Source organism: Podarcis raffonei, chromosome 4 (assembly GCF_027172205.1).
Source record: "Podarcis raffonei isolate rPodRaf1 chromosome 4, rPodRaf1.pri, whole genome shotgun sequence".
NCBI classification, from domain to species: Eukaryota; Metazoa; Chordata; class Lepidosauria; order Squamata; family Lacertidae; genus Podarcis; species Podarcis raffonei.
In genome coordinates, this window is record NC_070605.1 from 8,046,920 (window position 1) to 8,062,234 (window position 15,315).

Genomic DNA, 15,315 nt, shown 5'->3' on the forward strand with positions numbered 1-15,315 from the left:
GAAATTGCCACCTCGAGACCGGATCGAGGAGGAGGAGGAGGAGATCCTGCGGTCCAGCTCCTCCACACTTGGCCGAAATGATTTCTTCTCCATCCAACATCCCGGCCGGTTGCCTCGGCAACCGCACAAACAGGCCCACATGGAGATTATTAACCTAATCCACGGCATGGATGGGACATCGCTTTTGCGGTTCTCCTCCTTCCCAAGGCCAGACGGCACTTGGCTCTGGCTGCCAATCCATCACAATTCCTCTGGGCAGGTTCCAGACATCCTGGCATCTCGGCTGAGTGTGTCATCATGGCTGCAGTTCTCCAGGCTAGACGCCTTTCCGCCGGGCGGGTTGCTCCTAACAACTGCCGAGAGCTGTTTTCCTCAACTACAGTGGATGCTCGGCATAGCTGTCAACTTACAGATTTGAAAATAAGGGCCCAGCAGCCAAAATAAGGGACCTGCAGCCTCACCTGTTCCAGGCACTCCAGTCTTCCTGTCCTCCTGCAGTCTGGTCAAACTCATGCTGGTAGCTTCGAGAACACTGTCCAACCATCTTTTTAACCAGAGGTTCAACTGAATAGAATCGGAATCACATGCACCACAAGGCCTATGCAGCCTCAACTTAAGATGGCTCCCCGGCCTGGCTTTGCACTGCAAAGTTTGCAGCAGCACGTGCAACAAAATGGCATCCAGCATTCAAAAAACCCCTCAGCTTGCATTAACTAGCCACACACAAGGCATGCAAGCTCCACCCCCCAGTCGTTCTTATACTTCTTATTGGGTGAGCAACACAGCCAAGCAACACAGTTGGAGCCTCCCTCCTCCCTGGCCGGCTGCTTCCTTTGAAATTTAAGGGACATCATTTAAGGGACATCCATCAATAAGGGACAGCAGCGGGATATGGCCCTGGAATAAGGGACTGTCCCTTCAAATAAGGGACACTTGAAGGGATGCTCGGGTTGCGAGACCAGCTTATAAAACACACTTGGGAATACAATCCCAGAAGGAAAACAAACATTTAAAACAAAATTTGACCTTTTCCTGTTAGGCAAGGATCATAAGACAACCCGGATGGTCGCCAGATTCTGTGTACAGATCTGTAGGCGTAGACCATCCCCCGACCCAAACTAGTTCGTTAAGAAAATCCCCAAACTCGTTTCCATGGGTGACTCTGGGTCATCTCTCTGCAGTAGCTTACTAGCGCTAGTTTTCTTGGTGTTAGGTACCACCTGTAGGTAATTTTCAGAGTGAGTTCTTTTCTTTTTGTTGATATGGATTTAATTTTTTTTTTGCAAAAATTTTATTAGTTTTTACAATATCAATGACAAACAAAAACATAAAACAAACAAAACATAACAAACATAAATCATAACCTTATTGAAAATAACAGTTATTTACTTTGTAAAACGACTTCCTTGTTTCCCCTTAGTTGAATTTCATTGCATGTCCTTATAACGGTTTTCCAAATCCCAATTTTAATACCCTTTAAATTAAACATTAACATCTTTAAATCTTCTCCTTCTTGTATTAAACATATTATTTTATCAGTTAACATAAATACAATCCTAAGCCCTTTAAGTATCTGGACGCTATTTCCAGTTATTTTAGCTTAACAAATTTAACTAAATAATCATTAAATTTCTTCCATTCTTTGTGATGTTCCTCCTCCTTCTGGTCGTGGACTCTTCCGGTTAGATCGGCTAGCTCCATACAGTCTATCATCTTCATCTGCCATTCCTCTACTGTTGGTAATTCTTGAGTTTTCCACTTTTTAGCTAACAAAATACGAGCCGCAGTTGTGGCATACAAAAATAGATTAACATCTTTCTTGGGCAATTCCGAACCTGTTATTCCAAGAAGAAAGGCCTCTGGTTTCTTTATAAATGTATATTTCAACATTTTTTTCAATTCATTATAAATCTTTCCCCAGAAGTCTTTCACCTTGGAGCAGGTCCACCACATATGAAAGAATGTTCCTTCCTTTTCTTTACATTTCCAACATGTATTATCACAATTATGATACATCTTTGCTAATTTTACAGGTGTCAAATACCATCTATTCATCATTTTCATAATATTTTCCTTTAACAAAGTACATGCGGTGAACTTCACCCCTTTCTTCCACAATCTTTCCCAGTCCTCAAACATTATGTTATGTCCTAAATCTCTTGCCCCATCTATCATTACCGATTTAACTTGTTCATCTTTCGTTGATATGGATTTAAAGGGGGGGTTTAGACCACATTCTGGTCCATTGAGTGGGGTTAATCTCAGAGCCTATGTCATCCTCCCATTGTTTTTTGATTATTATAACTCAGCCAAATATCAGAAGCGAAGCCCATCCTGTCTCCTTTCCTCTCCAGATTTGACACTGCAACATCTTGCATTTTTCTCTCTCTGTTTTCCTCTCCAGCTGCAGAGGTCAGTGGTTGCCTCGGGAGAAAAGCAGCAGAAAGCAGACTACCGAATAAGCAAAAGGTAAAGTCTCTTGCTAGCTACACACAGAGATCACAGGGAGCGAAGGAGCTGCATCACTTGATGCACCAACGGATGTGCAAGGAGCTGGGACTGCGTGAAATTTAGGGGTGCCTCCAGGGAACCCACACACCGCAGGGTTGAGGTTGCTAGCCTTCTTGTCACGTTTGCAGGCTAGATCAATCAATCAATCAATCAATCAAAACATTTTATGCCCTAAATTTCCTTCAACCTTATGTTTTTGTTAGCAAGAATGCATAAACAATACTTTTCATGCAACATTATTTGCTGGATTTTATTGCGTTGTGATCTTCCTCAGTGGGTCGTGCAAACTGCTTTTCTGAATAACACTTTTTCATAGGGTCTTCTTCTTCTTCTTTGGCGATCCCTCGTAGCCGAGTAAGATTGTCTTCCATAAAGACGGTTGGCTATAAATCCAACAGTGTAAGTGACTGTGGAGGCCAATTCTGGATCCACACATCCTTCCACAGTGGGGAGATTAGTTCCTGGGCGGGAGTTGATCACGGTGTGGATTTGCCACGCGTGCCTTCCTCTTAGCACGTTTCTCCCTTGCGTCCTGAGTTCGAGTGTCTTCCAAGCCCATGACACCTTTGGTAAAGGCTGTTCTCCAACTGGAGTGCTCGCAGGCCAGTGTTTCCCAATTCTTGGTGTTTATACTACATTTTTTTAAGATTTGCCTTGAGATAATCTTTGAGCCTCTTTTTTTTGAGCCTCTGGCATTAGTTCGCCTGTCTTCCCAAGTGATGTGTAACATTTTGGGGAGACACCGTTGATGGAATCTTTCATAGGCTGGGCGTGACTCTGGGGATGAGTTTATGGAACCATTGGGACAGTGATCCAAAAAAGTTTGGGAGCTGCTGCTAAATGTACATAAGCTTCTCCCAAAATCCTTTTTTCTAACTGGAGAGGCTGGGGAGCGGACCAGACGTTCTGTTTGGTTAAGCTGCCACCTTCTGCATGCCAACCAGGTGTTCTGCCACTGAGCAAAGGAATCTCAGCAAGCAATCTAGAGGTGAATAGTTCAGGATCAGGCCTCCCATCTCCCTAGTACACTATAATCCAGGTTTCTATTCTTCTGCAAACTGCCAAAGGGCAGGATTTATAGCCAACAGCTGCGTTTATCATTCCAGGCTTCCTAGGCTGGGAAAAAATGACTTCATTGAGTCGTCTTGCAATGCAGAGCTAGATATGGAATTTCCACACAAAGGATGATGGAGACATAGGCTGCGGTTGCAGAGCAGCCTTGGCAAATATTTTCCGAGATGATCTCAGCGCCGGGTTTTGCAATCTGGGTTTGAGAGACCCCCACTGACTGCTGGAATTCCATTCTCCGCAGGGTGGGGGGCTTTGAATTATGGTTGGATGAACGAGCGATTAACTCTTCCCTCACCTCTGGCCCTGTTGGGAAAAACAGAAGGAACTTGGCTTGAAACGGCAGCAGTAAAATGAACAGAATCGTACGCCAGTGAAGCTTTTTTAAATCGATTAATACTCTGGACTCATCTGTAATATGCATTTAAAAGCAGCAATGTACCACTTTAAATAGGGATGCAGGTGATCAGAAGGTCTTGCCGATCAGAAGGTCGGCGGTTCGAATCCCTGCGACAGGGTGAGCTCCCGTTGCTGGGTCCCAGCTCCTGCCAACCTAGCAGTTCAAAAGCACGTCAAAGTGCAAGTAGAAAAATAGGTACCACTCCGGTGGGAAGGTAAACGTCGTTTCCGTGCGCTGCTCTAGTTCGCCAGAAGCGGCTTAGTCATGCTGGCCACATGACCCGGAAGCTGTATGCCGGCTCCCTCGGCCAATAAAGCGAGACGAACGCCGCAACCCCAGAGTCGGCCATGACTGGACCTAATGGTCAGGGGTCCCTTTACCTTTTACCACTTTAAATAGCCATGCCCCCCCCCAATAATCCTGGGAGCTGTAGTTTGTTTTGGGTTCTGAGCAGGCACGCTGACTCCTAGGGGCCAAGGCAGTTTCGGGCCCCTCAAAGTAGTTTTATGAGCCCCCTCAATAGTCAGGGGGCGTTGGGTTCAGCAGACTGGCTCTTCATGGCACTGCTCTCATAAGGTCACGACATTGTGCAGCATCGCGAGGGGAAGCGGGACATTCTGGCATCAAATAAAAAACCAGGGTGGGTCTACACACAGGAAAAAAGCCCGCTATAATTAAGTCATACATTAGATCGTTATAACAAAAGGGGGTAAAAGCTGTGTAAAAATCACATGGAAAAGTTTTGTGCTCTGCAGCGCCACCTGCTGTTTCGTGTTTATAACACATTTAAAATGTTGGATTTTTTTTACTAATGTAGCTGAGTCCCAGGCTGGCTTCTGTGAATCTGGGGCAGTCCCTGGAAAATAGGGTCTAACTAGGAGGATCTAAGTTTCATTAGATTTATAGTAAATCCACTCCTGACCCTGACCTTCTTATCTCTCTCTCTCCCCACCCCTACCCTGCCACAACTGCACTTCTTTTTTCCTTTTTTTAAAGTCATGGTAATTTTTATTTTATTTTATTTATTTTTTATTTTATTTTATTTTTTGACAAAGTAATGCTCATACATAAATAAGAATGAAAATGTGCACCCCACCACCGGGACCATTCCATTGCAAACTATCCAACCTCCCAAAATTTCAACACCTCTTGCCATGGTTTGACCCCTTTCCGTTTTAACAGTACAAAATTCTACAAACGCCTTCCATATCTCCTCAAAATGCATATTCCCCGTCTTACCTTAATGTCACATGTTAATTTATCATGAATAGCTATATCCCACACCTCTTTATACCACACTTCCATTTTATATTCTGCTTGCCCCTTCCACTTCCTAGCTATAATAACTTGTGCAGCTGTCAATAAATTTGTGAGCAAGTCCTTCGTAGCCTGCGAAACTTCCACCCCATCGTAAATTGATAAAAATGCTGCCTCTGGACTTTTGCTCAGCTTTAACCCAGGGATTTCTGTTATCTCCTTAAACACCCTTTGCCAGAAAAATTGTACATATTTACACGACTGCACTTGAGATCAGAAGTGCAGTTGTGTAAATATAATAGCTGTCAACCGTCCCTTATTTGGCGGGAAACTCCCTTATCCCAGCGCCGTGTCCCGCTGCTGTCCCGGATTGATGATCAACATCCCACACAACGATGGTTTACAAGCTATAAGGAACACCATTTCAGATAAAACCACAGCGGACTTTGCCACCAAACTCTGCCAATTTGTCCTTACCCACAACAACTTCAAATTCGGTGATGACCTGTTCCTTCAGATCAGCGGCACAGCAATGGGCACCCGCATGGCCCCACAGTATGCCAACATCTTCATGGCAGATTTAGAACAACGTTTCCTAAACTCCTACCCACTCAAACCTCTCTTGTACCTGCGATACATTGACGATATTTTTATCATCTGGACACATGGTCAACAGACCCTAGACACCTTCCACCAGAAATTCAATGATTTTCACCCCACAATCAACCTAACAATGAATCAATCTATGCAAGAAATACATTTTTTGGACACTACTATAAAAATACAGGATGGACGCATAGACACCACCTTATACCGTAAACCAACTGACCGACAAACATATCTACATGCCTCTAGCTACCATCCCAAACATACCAAACAGTCCATTGTATATAGCCAGGCACTACGTTACAGCCGTATCTGTTCCAATTCTACAGACAGAGACTCTCACCTAAGAGATCTACAGCAAACCTTTTTAGAACTAAAATACCCAGCAGATGAAGTTAGACAACAGATCAACAGAGCCAGACAGATACCCAGAGAGAACTTGCTGCAAGACAGACCCAAAAAAGAAAATAACAGAACACCTCTAGTCATCACATACAGCTCCCAAGTTAAAACAGTACAACGCATCATCAGAGATCTACAACCTCTCCTGGACAATGATAGTTCTCTTTCTCAAGCTCTGGGAGGAAGACCTTTCATTGCCTACAGACAGCCACCCAATCTTAAACAACTCCTAACCCACAATAATACTACAACCAGACGTAACACGGACACTGGCACCAGAGCCTGCAATAAACCCAGATGCCAACTTTGCTGCCACATACACCCGGACAACACCATTACTGGCCCCAACAACATCACACATACCATCTTGGGACTATTTAATTGCTCATCGTCTAACATTGTATATGCCATCAAATGCCAACAGTGTCCTTCAGCTCTCTATATTGGACAAACAGGCCAAACCTTACGCCAAAGAATAAACGGACATAAATCGGACATCAAGAATCACAAGACAGAGAAACCAGTAGGAGAACACTTCAATCTCCCAGGACATTCTATACAAGATCTCAAAGTAGCTGTTTTACTACAAAGGAATTTCAGAAATAGACTGGAAAGAGAAGCTGCTGAATTGCAACTCATTACCAAACTTAAAACCATGGAGAGACCTGGTCTGAACAAAGACATTGGATTCTTATCTCATTATAAATGACAAAGCTATTTTTCACCTTCTCACCTCACCCCTTGCTTTTTCCTGTAAGACCTATTGCAGTCGTTAAGAGTCGTCAACAGGCTCATCACAGCTATCTGCCAATCACCCATTCCCACCACCCTTCTGAGTAATACCCCTCCCCACCTTCTCACTATATAGAGGGATCTGGCAACTTCTGTTTCAAGTGTATCTGAAGAAGTGTGCATGCACACGAAAGCTCATACCAAGAACTAACTTAGTTGGTCTTTAAGGTGCTACTGGAAAGAAATTTGTTTGTTTGTTTGTTTTGAGTATGGCAGACCAACACGGCTACCTTTCTGTAACCGGATTGATGATGTCCCTTAAATTTCCCGGGTTTCAAAGGAAGCAGCTCCTCTCCCTCCCTCCCTGCTGGCCAGGGAGGAGGGAGGCTCCAACTGTGTTGCTTGGCTGCGTTGCTCACCCAATAAGGAGTCTAAGAACGACTGGGGGTGGAGCTTGCATGCCTTGTGCCGATCAAATCGGCCGCGTTGCCTGGGGACTCGCCTTTGCTCAGCGCTTCCCAGCGGAGAGGTGACGGTGGTTTTCCTTGCTGCATCCCCTTTGCCGGGTTGCTGTGCTGTGGGAACCACCACTTGAGGCTTCGTTTGGCTGCTGGCTGGGCTTTTTGCTTTTGGCTCGGAGGGGCTCAGAAGTTGAACCTACCTGTGCCCAGAAAATCCCTTATTTTGGCTGCTGATCCCTTATTTTCAAGGCTGCTGGTCCCTTATTTTCAAATCTGTAAGTTGACAGCTATGGTAAATATGTACCTTTTTACCGGCATTGTGCCTTGTTTAGTGCCTGGCTGAAAGACACCTTGGATCCAGCAATCGTGGCTTTAGATCGACGGGTCGCAGCCCTGACCGGCCTCAACACCCAGCCTCCTTACGCAGAATACCTGCAGGTGGTAAACTATGGATTAGGTGGACACTATGAGCCCCATTTTGACCACGCGACGGTGAGTAAACCTGTTGCTGCAAAGTTCCATAGGGCATGAAAGCAGTTTGATACAGTGTTACCTTGGTTCTCAAACTTAATCCGTTCCGGAAGTCCGTTCCAAAACCAAAGCGTTCCAAAACCAAGGCACACTTTATCATAGAAAGTAATGCAAAATGGATTAATCCGTCCCAAACTTTTAAAAACAACTCCTAAAACAGAAATTTAACGTGAATTTTACTATCTAACATGACCGCTGATCCATAAAATGAAAGCAATAATCAATGTACTGTACTATAAAGTAAATAAGACAGTATTGTAGATGATAAAAATTAAAATTATGATTTTTTCTTACCTGCACTGATGATAGTCATTGTCTGGATGGGGGGCTTTTACCCATTTCCGCAGTCACACAATCAGTCAATCAGTAGGTTCCACACAGTCACAAAAACAAATGAACCGAAAAAGCCTCAAAAACAAAAATGCAAAATAAATAGCAAAAACGAAAGCGCCAAACTTAATCCGTTCCAGAAGTCCGTTTGACTTCCGAAATGCTCAAAAACCAAGGCGCGGCTTCTGATCGGTGCAGGCGCCCCAGAAACAATAGCCGACAGCTTCATCGGATGTTCGGCTTCCGAAAAACGTTTGAAAACCAGAACACTTGCTTCTGGGTTTTCAGAGTTTGGGAACCAAGGCGTTTGAATACCAGGGCATTTGAGAACCAAGGTCCCATTGTATTGTCCGAGATGTAAACACCTGCATTTTTCTTTGAAAGCAATCCAAGTCTTTCTGTCTTTTTAAACTTCTCTTATTATAAGAATGTATTTCCTGCTTCCCCTTGCCACAAGCACAGTCCTAAGCTCCATCTACACTTTTAAATTTAAACCGGTATATATATGTGTGTGTGTGTGTGTGTGTGTGTGTGTGTGTGTGTATATATATATATATATATATATATATATATATATATATAATTTTTATTAACTATAAATTGTACATATACATATATACTTGATTTCTTTACAGCACAGATTCTTAACTGAATACTTGTTTTCCCGTACAAATCTTTTTCCACCCGAGACTTCCCACCAGTTTGACTGCAGAAGTTCTGCACTTGCAGGACAACTTATAGTTATGCTCAGGTTTTGTGATAGATAATCCCAGTTCGGGAAGTACTAAAACTTGATGAATACAACCACCAGGTGTTCCGTAATCAAGGAATTCTCTTTTTCCCAATGCAGTCGAGAAAAAGCCCTCTTTACAGGATGAAATCCGGAAACCGAATTGCCACGTTGATGGTCTATGTGAGTCTTCTTCTCTTTGCTGGGATCTGCAAAGGATATTGTGGTTTTGCCAGGGAACTCTGTATATGCTTCAAGAAGGATAGGGCTGCTTTTGTTTTCTGTTTTGTCATTCCATGTTTAAAACGGAAAGTTCCAAGCTTCAAACAGCTGGCCCAGTGTTTCTTTTCCGGCTAGATTTCTGCAGTGTATTTTCCAGGACAAGCATGATTTTGGAGATGTTTTCACAGGGAGGAAGTGTCACTGGGGCAAAGGGTGATTTGGAGAAGGGAAAACAGGGTTAATCAGACCTCCCCTGATATTTCTAAATGCTCATCACACCAGCCAAAGCAGCTTTTCTACTTAGCTTCTTTACTGGCAGTGAGGATCAGTTCTGCCCATTTTGCAAAGCAGCAAAAGGTGGGTTGCCAGGAACCGGGCAGAGGCCTTCTCGGTGGTGGCGCCCGCCCTGTGGAACACCCTCCCATCAGATGCCAAGGAAATAAACAACAATCTGACTTTTAGAAGGCATCTGAAGGCAGCCCTGCTAAGGGAAGTTTTTAATGTTTGATGTTATATTGTATTCCCCCCCCCCTTTATTTTTTACCAACAACCAAAACCAAACAGTGAAACCTCCCCAGATGGCTGATACACTGAGTATACATAATCAATAATAACATATTCAAATCGACCATATGTACAATTCTACATACATTAACACTCCTCGCTCCACAATATTCTGTTGAGAGCCACTCAGAGTGACTGGGGAAACCCAGCCAGATGGGTGGGGTAATAATAATAATAATAATAATAATAATAATAATAATTATTATTATTATTATTATTATTATTCATTGCATGGGGCTCAAACCCACAACCCTGAGATTAAGCGTCTCATGCTTTATATCCTAGGGCTGCCATACGTCTGGCAACCCATGTCAGAAGTGTAGATTTTGGCGAATTTCCTTGAAAATAGCTCCAAAACTTCCCTTTTCTGTACAAAAAAACCCCACAACTCAACATGGTTCTCCCTGTCCTCTTTTAAACTCCACAACAACCCTGTGAGGTAGTTCGGCTGAGAGATCTAGAGAACCCCATACACCACCTTGAGCCGGTGTTTCGATTTTTGGGAATAGAGTTGAGAGATGACCTAACCTGGGGAGAAAACAGCAAAGACCTGATGAAGAGAGCACAGCAGAGGTTATATTTTCTGAGAATCCTCTGGAAAAACAATCTCTCAAAGGACCTGTTGATGGCATTTTACCATTGTACTGTTGAGAGTGTATTAACTTACGGACTGTGTGTGTGGTTTGGGAGCTGCACGGTCAGGGAAAAAACAAGGCTGTCCAGGGTTGTAAAGACTGCGGAGAGAATAATTGGGTGCACTCTTCCCACCTTAGATCAAAGCTATGCTTCCAGGTGCCATAAGAAAGCTGCAGAGATAGCGCAGGATAGTATGCACTTATGATCTCTTTCAGCTTCTGCCTTCTGGAAGAAGGTACAGAGTTATAAAGACTAGGACTAGCCGCCTGAGGAACAGTTTCTACCCAAATGCGATTTTGGTTTTAAACGCAGTGTAAGGTAGTCTCTGGGAACGGGTGGTGCTGTGGGATAAACCACAGAGCCTAGGGCTTGCCGATCAGAAGGTTGGCGGTTCGAATCCCCAGGACGGGGTGAGCTCCCATTGCTCGGTCCCTGCTCCTGCCAACCTAGCAGTTCGAAAGCACGTCAAAATGCAAGCAGATAAATAGGTACCACTCTGGCGGGAAGGTAAACGGCGTTTCCGCGCGCTGCTCTGGTTTCGCCAGAAGCAGCTTAGTCATGTTGGCCACATGACCCAGAAAAACTGTCTGTGGACAAATGTCGGCTCCCTCGGCCAGTAAAGCGAGATGATTGCCGCGCCACCTAGGGGTCCCTTTACCTTTACCTTTATGGGACAATAACAATAAAGAGTATTGTATCGTATAATGTTGTCCCATTTCTTTTCCTGCTCAGCTGAGTTTGGTAGAAGCCGGAGGGTCCACGGCCTTCATCTATGCAAACCTCAGCATTCCTGCTGTCAAGGTAAGTCTGTGTGTTGTGAACTGCAGAAAGAAGGGTTCTCCGTGGCGTGAAAAGAGGTATCAAAGGTAACAAGATCAAAAGAGACAGAGGAGCAAATCACCAACTTCTTGCACAAATAAAAAAGAAGCGTCTGAGGCTCAAATTTATCATCCTCTCACCCCTTTGGCAGCTGTGCCAACACACCCCTTTGTGTTCAGGGGGCTGTCTCTTTTCAGGAAATGTTTTTTCGGGGAAACTGCCCCTCTGCACATGCTCAAAGGAACGGGATTTGTGCATTCAACTGGGGCCTGGGTTATTGCTCTTGCATACATGCCATGAAGGTTCTTGTTTCCTGGGGACGCAGGTGGCGCTGTGGTCTAAACCATTGAGCCTCTTGGGCTTGCCGATCAGAAGGTCAGCGGTTCGAATCCCCGCGACGGGGTGAGCTCCCGTTGCTCTGTCCCAGCTCCTGCCAACCTAGCAGTTCGAAAGCACGCCAGTGCAAGTAGATAAATAGGTACCGCTCCAGCGGGAAGGTAAACGGCGTTTCTGTGCGTTCTGGATTCTGTCACGGTGTCACGTTGCGCCAGAAGCGGTTTAGTCCTGCTAGCCTCATGACCTGGAAAGCTGTCTGTGGACAAACACTGGCTCCCTTGGCCTGAAAGCGAGATGAGCGCCACAACCCCACAGTCGCCTTTGACTGGACTAAACCCTCCAGGGGTCCTTTACCTTTACCTGTTTTCAGCACGTTTTTTCAGGAAAACTGCCCACTGTACATGCTAAAAGGAACAGGATTTGTGCACTCAGCTGGGTGCCCATGTTGTAAACAAAACAAAAAATCTGCCCTTTTTCCCTTATGGGGTATCCTCACGTAGGTTCCCTATTGGTAGGAGAAAATAAGAGAGGCCAACCAGAGAATATTGAGAAGGAAATCAGCTAGTAAGCCTGATCTTTATTGATCTGTTGCAACAGGGTCCTCACCACACTCAGGAGAGAGGAGGAACCCAGAACAATGGCGCGCAAGGCCTTATATAGACATTTTAAATTCCCAGCCCTGGAGCTCAAAACCACCCCTCCATACATCATACCTACATCACCGAAAAGGTGGTCTATAGCAGAAATCAGAGTGCCTTGTTTATCTCGTCTGCCCGGTTACCTGTTTAATGGTCACTTGATTGGATTGCCTGGGGAGCCTGGCCAGTCTTTTGTAATGATAAATACTTAGTTCCTGGGCCAGGTCACAGGCCCACACCCTATTCATATCTTAAATGTGCCCTTAAGACAGGATTTGCGAAGGAAAGAGACAATGGGGAGGTTTCCCACTTTGACCTTGCAGAGAAATAATTGAGGTCAATTTGTTCAGGACTTTTTTCCGTGGGGTTTTCAGACATGCGTTTTATATATTTATGTACGTCTTTGCTTGGTACATTTATGAACATTTATTGCATATCTAAGATCTTAAAATTCTTATCACACCTGCCACGCTGCTAATTCTGGAGCCTGGGTTATTTCTCTGCAGACACGCCATGAACATTCTTATTTTCTGGTCCCCTTTCCAGAACGCGGCTCTCTTTTGGTGGAACCTTCGCAGGAATGGGGACGGGGACGATGACACCCTCCATGCTGGCTGCCCAGTCCTTGCTGGAGACAAATGGGGTAAGGGGCCGACCTTAGGGTGCAGGAAGGATGGAACTGACCAGCTAATTTCAGCCGTCAAGTTCCTACAAGGGTAGGGGCCTCACACAAAAAATGCCTTGCCGAGGAGCTCGGTCAATTTGACTGCTATGCCATCAAAAGCTGGGAAGTGAAATAGACATTAATAATAATAATAATAATAATAATAATAATAATAATAATAATATTTTTTTATTTATACCCCGCCCTTCCCGGTTCAGAAAACCGGGCTCTGGGCGGCCAACAAGAAATTTAAAACACTTAATTGATGCAACAAAAAACAGCATAAAATACAGTATAAAACGTAAATAACAATAAATTGAGAATTTAAAAATCAATTTAGGGGGGAAATCCATCTAATAAACATTAGGTGATCACCAGGGCTAGCTGGCTAAATTAGTCCTATTAAATAATAAACAATAAATTAATATTATATAACAATAAATTATAAATTAGTTTTGCCTTCAAGTGTGGCGAGGGATGCCTAAAAAGGGGCAAACGTCCTACCGTCCAAAATGTGACTCCTGGGCAGCGTTAAGATAAATTCAAGAGTGTAAATAAGTTTTGATGGATGTAATGATCGAACAAGGGTAGAGTTTTTGTAAAATATGTAGGGACTGATGATATGCCAAATGAGCCATGGAAAGAGAAGACGTCATTGATATCTGAAGGATGTAAAAATGAGTAAAGGTAAAGGTAAAGGTACCCCTGCCCGTACGGGCCAGTCTTGCCAGACTCTAGGGTTGTGCGCCCATCTCACTCAAGAGGCCGAGGGCCAGCGCTGTCCGGAGACACTTCCGGGTCACGTGGCCAGTGTGACAAAGCTGCATCTGGCGAGCCAGCGCAGCACACGGAAACGCCGTTTACCTTCCCGCCAGTAAGTGGTCCCTATTTATCTACTTGCACCCGGGGGTGCTTTCGAACTGCTAGGTTGGCAGGCGCTGGGACCGAGCAACGGGAGCGCACCCCGCCGCGGGGATTCAAACCGCCGACCTTTCGATCGGCAAGCCCTAGGCGCTGAGGCTTTTACCCACAGCGCCACCCGCGTCCCACGAGTACTGTACTTTAAATACAGTAAAATACAGTTAAATAAAGTAAAAATGAGTACTGTACTTTAAATACCAAAACAGAAAATTTAATAAAAATTACCGGTATATAAAAAATAAAATAAAGTGTGGCCCCAGTTGCCCTCTCTTCAAAAAGCAGGCCAGGAGAAGACCCAGGCAGGGGAATTGCTATTCTTTGCATGTGTTTGCATGGCACAGGGCAATCGTTGCGGATATGTGGCAAAAAAAAGCGATGAATAAATGTAATAATAATAATAACTTTGGCTGCTTCAAAGAGCTGCAACTGGATTGCTGACCAGGGGTGGTTATGGCGAGCAGACGATTCCCGTGATAAAGCAGATCTTTTTCCCAGGCACAATTCAAAGGGCTGGTTATAACTTATAAAGCCCTATATGGGTGGCGCTGTGGGTTAAACCACAGAGCCTAGGACTTGCCGATCAGAAGGTCAGCGGTTCAAATCCCCGCGACGGGGTGAGCTCCCATTGCTCGGTCCCTGCTCCTGCCAACCTAGCAGTTCGAAAGCACGTCAAAAGTGCAAGTAGATAAATAGGTACCGCTCTGGCGGGAAGGTAAATGGCGTTTCCGTGCGCTGCTCTGGTTCGCCAGAAGCGGCCTAGTCATGCTGGCCACATGACCTGGAAGCTGTACGCCGGCTCCCTCGGCCAGTAAAGCGAGATGAGCGCCACAACCCCAGAGTTGGCCACGACTGGACCTAGTGGTCAGGGGTCCCTTTACCTATATGGCTTAGGTCTGAAGGACTGTATTTCCCCATAAGAACCTGCCTGAGTTTTGAGGACTTCCGGGTTAGCGCCAGCGATAATGGCAGATTCCCTCTGATCTCCGAGGGACCAGCTCCGTGGGATCGGGTCTGACTTCTGCGGCGAAGCGGGGACCCATTCAAAAATCACAGGCGGGTGAAGCCTGTGAGCATGGGACTCAGCGGGCACCTTCAGCGCCCCCCCAAAATGCAAAGGAACCCTTTTTGGGGCTCCGGAGTAAAGCGGGGAGAGCGGCGCGGTGCTGTGAGTGACTGCTTCTTCCGCGGAGCGAAGCCGCACAGCCGTTATCGGAGAGCGCTGACTTTTTCCTGGACAATTTGGCTGCAAGAAACAACTACCCGTGAGTAGGATTAAATTGGATTATAAAGGAAAGGAAATTAGTAAATTTGGCACCGAAACGGGGAAGTATAAACAGGAAGTCTGCTTCCCGTTTCTTGTATATATAATAAAGCAAAGAGACTGTGAGCTAGAACTTTGAAAGTAACTTTTAAAAGGGTCAAAATCCGAATGTCAGACAGAAGATTTCCCCTCCGGATTGCAGGAAAGGAGGAGAAAAGATTTGAAC

The 15,315-nt window shown here is 45.0% G+C and overlaps 2 protein-coding genes across 2 annotated transcripts in view; one reads left to right on the top strand and one right to left on the bottom strand.

The window, feature by feature from the left end:
- The window catches only part of PPME1 (protein phosphatase methylesterase 1), a 252,123-nt gene that overhangs the window by 188,680 nt on the left and 48,128 nt on the right, over window positions 1-15,315 (bottom strand). The window lies entirely within an intron of this gene.
- Window positions 1-15,315, top strand: part of P4HA3 (prolyl 4-hydroxylase subunit alpha 3) — a 33,809-nt gene that overhangs the window by 16,870 nt on the left and 1,624 nt on the right. The window contains exons 8-12 of the mRNA XM_053385095.1: window positions 2,405-2,469; window positions 7,770-7,929; window positions 9,149-9,211; window positions 11,183-11,251; window positions 12,790-12,886. Of these exons, the coding sequence (XP_053241070.1) occupies window positions 2,405-2,469; window positions 7,770-7,929; window positions 9,149-9,211; window positions 11,183-11,251; window positions 12,790-12,886 (454 nt within the window). The remainder of the gene's footprint in view (window positions 1-2,404; window positions 2,470-7,769; window positions 7,930-9,148; window positions 9,212-11,182; window positions 11,252-12,789; window positions 12,887-15,315) is intronic.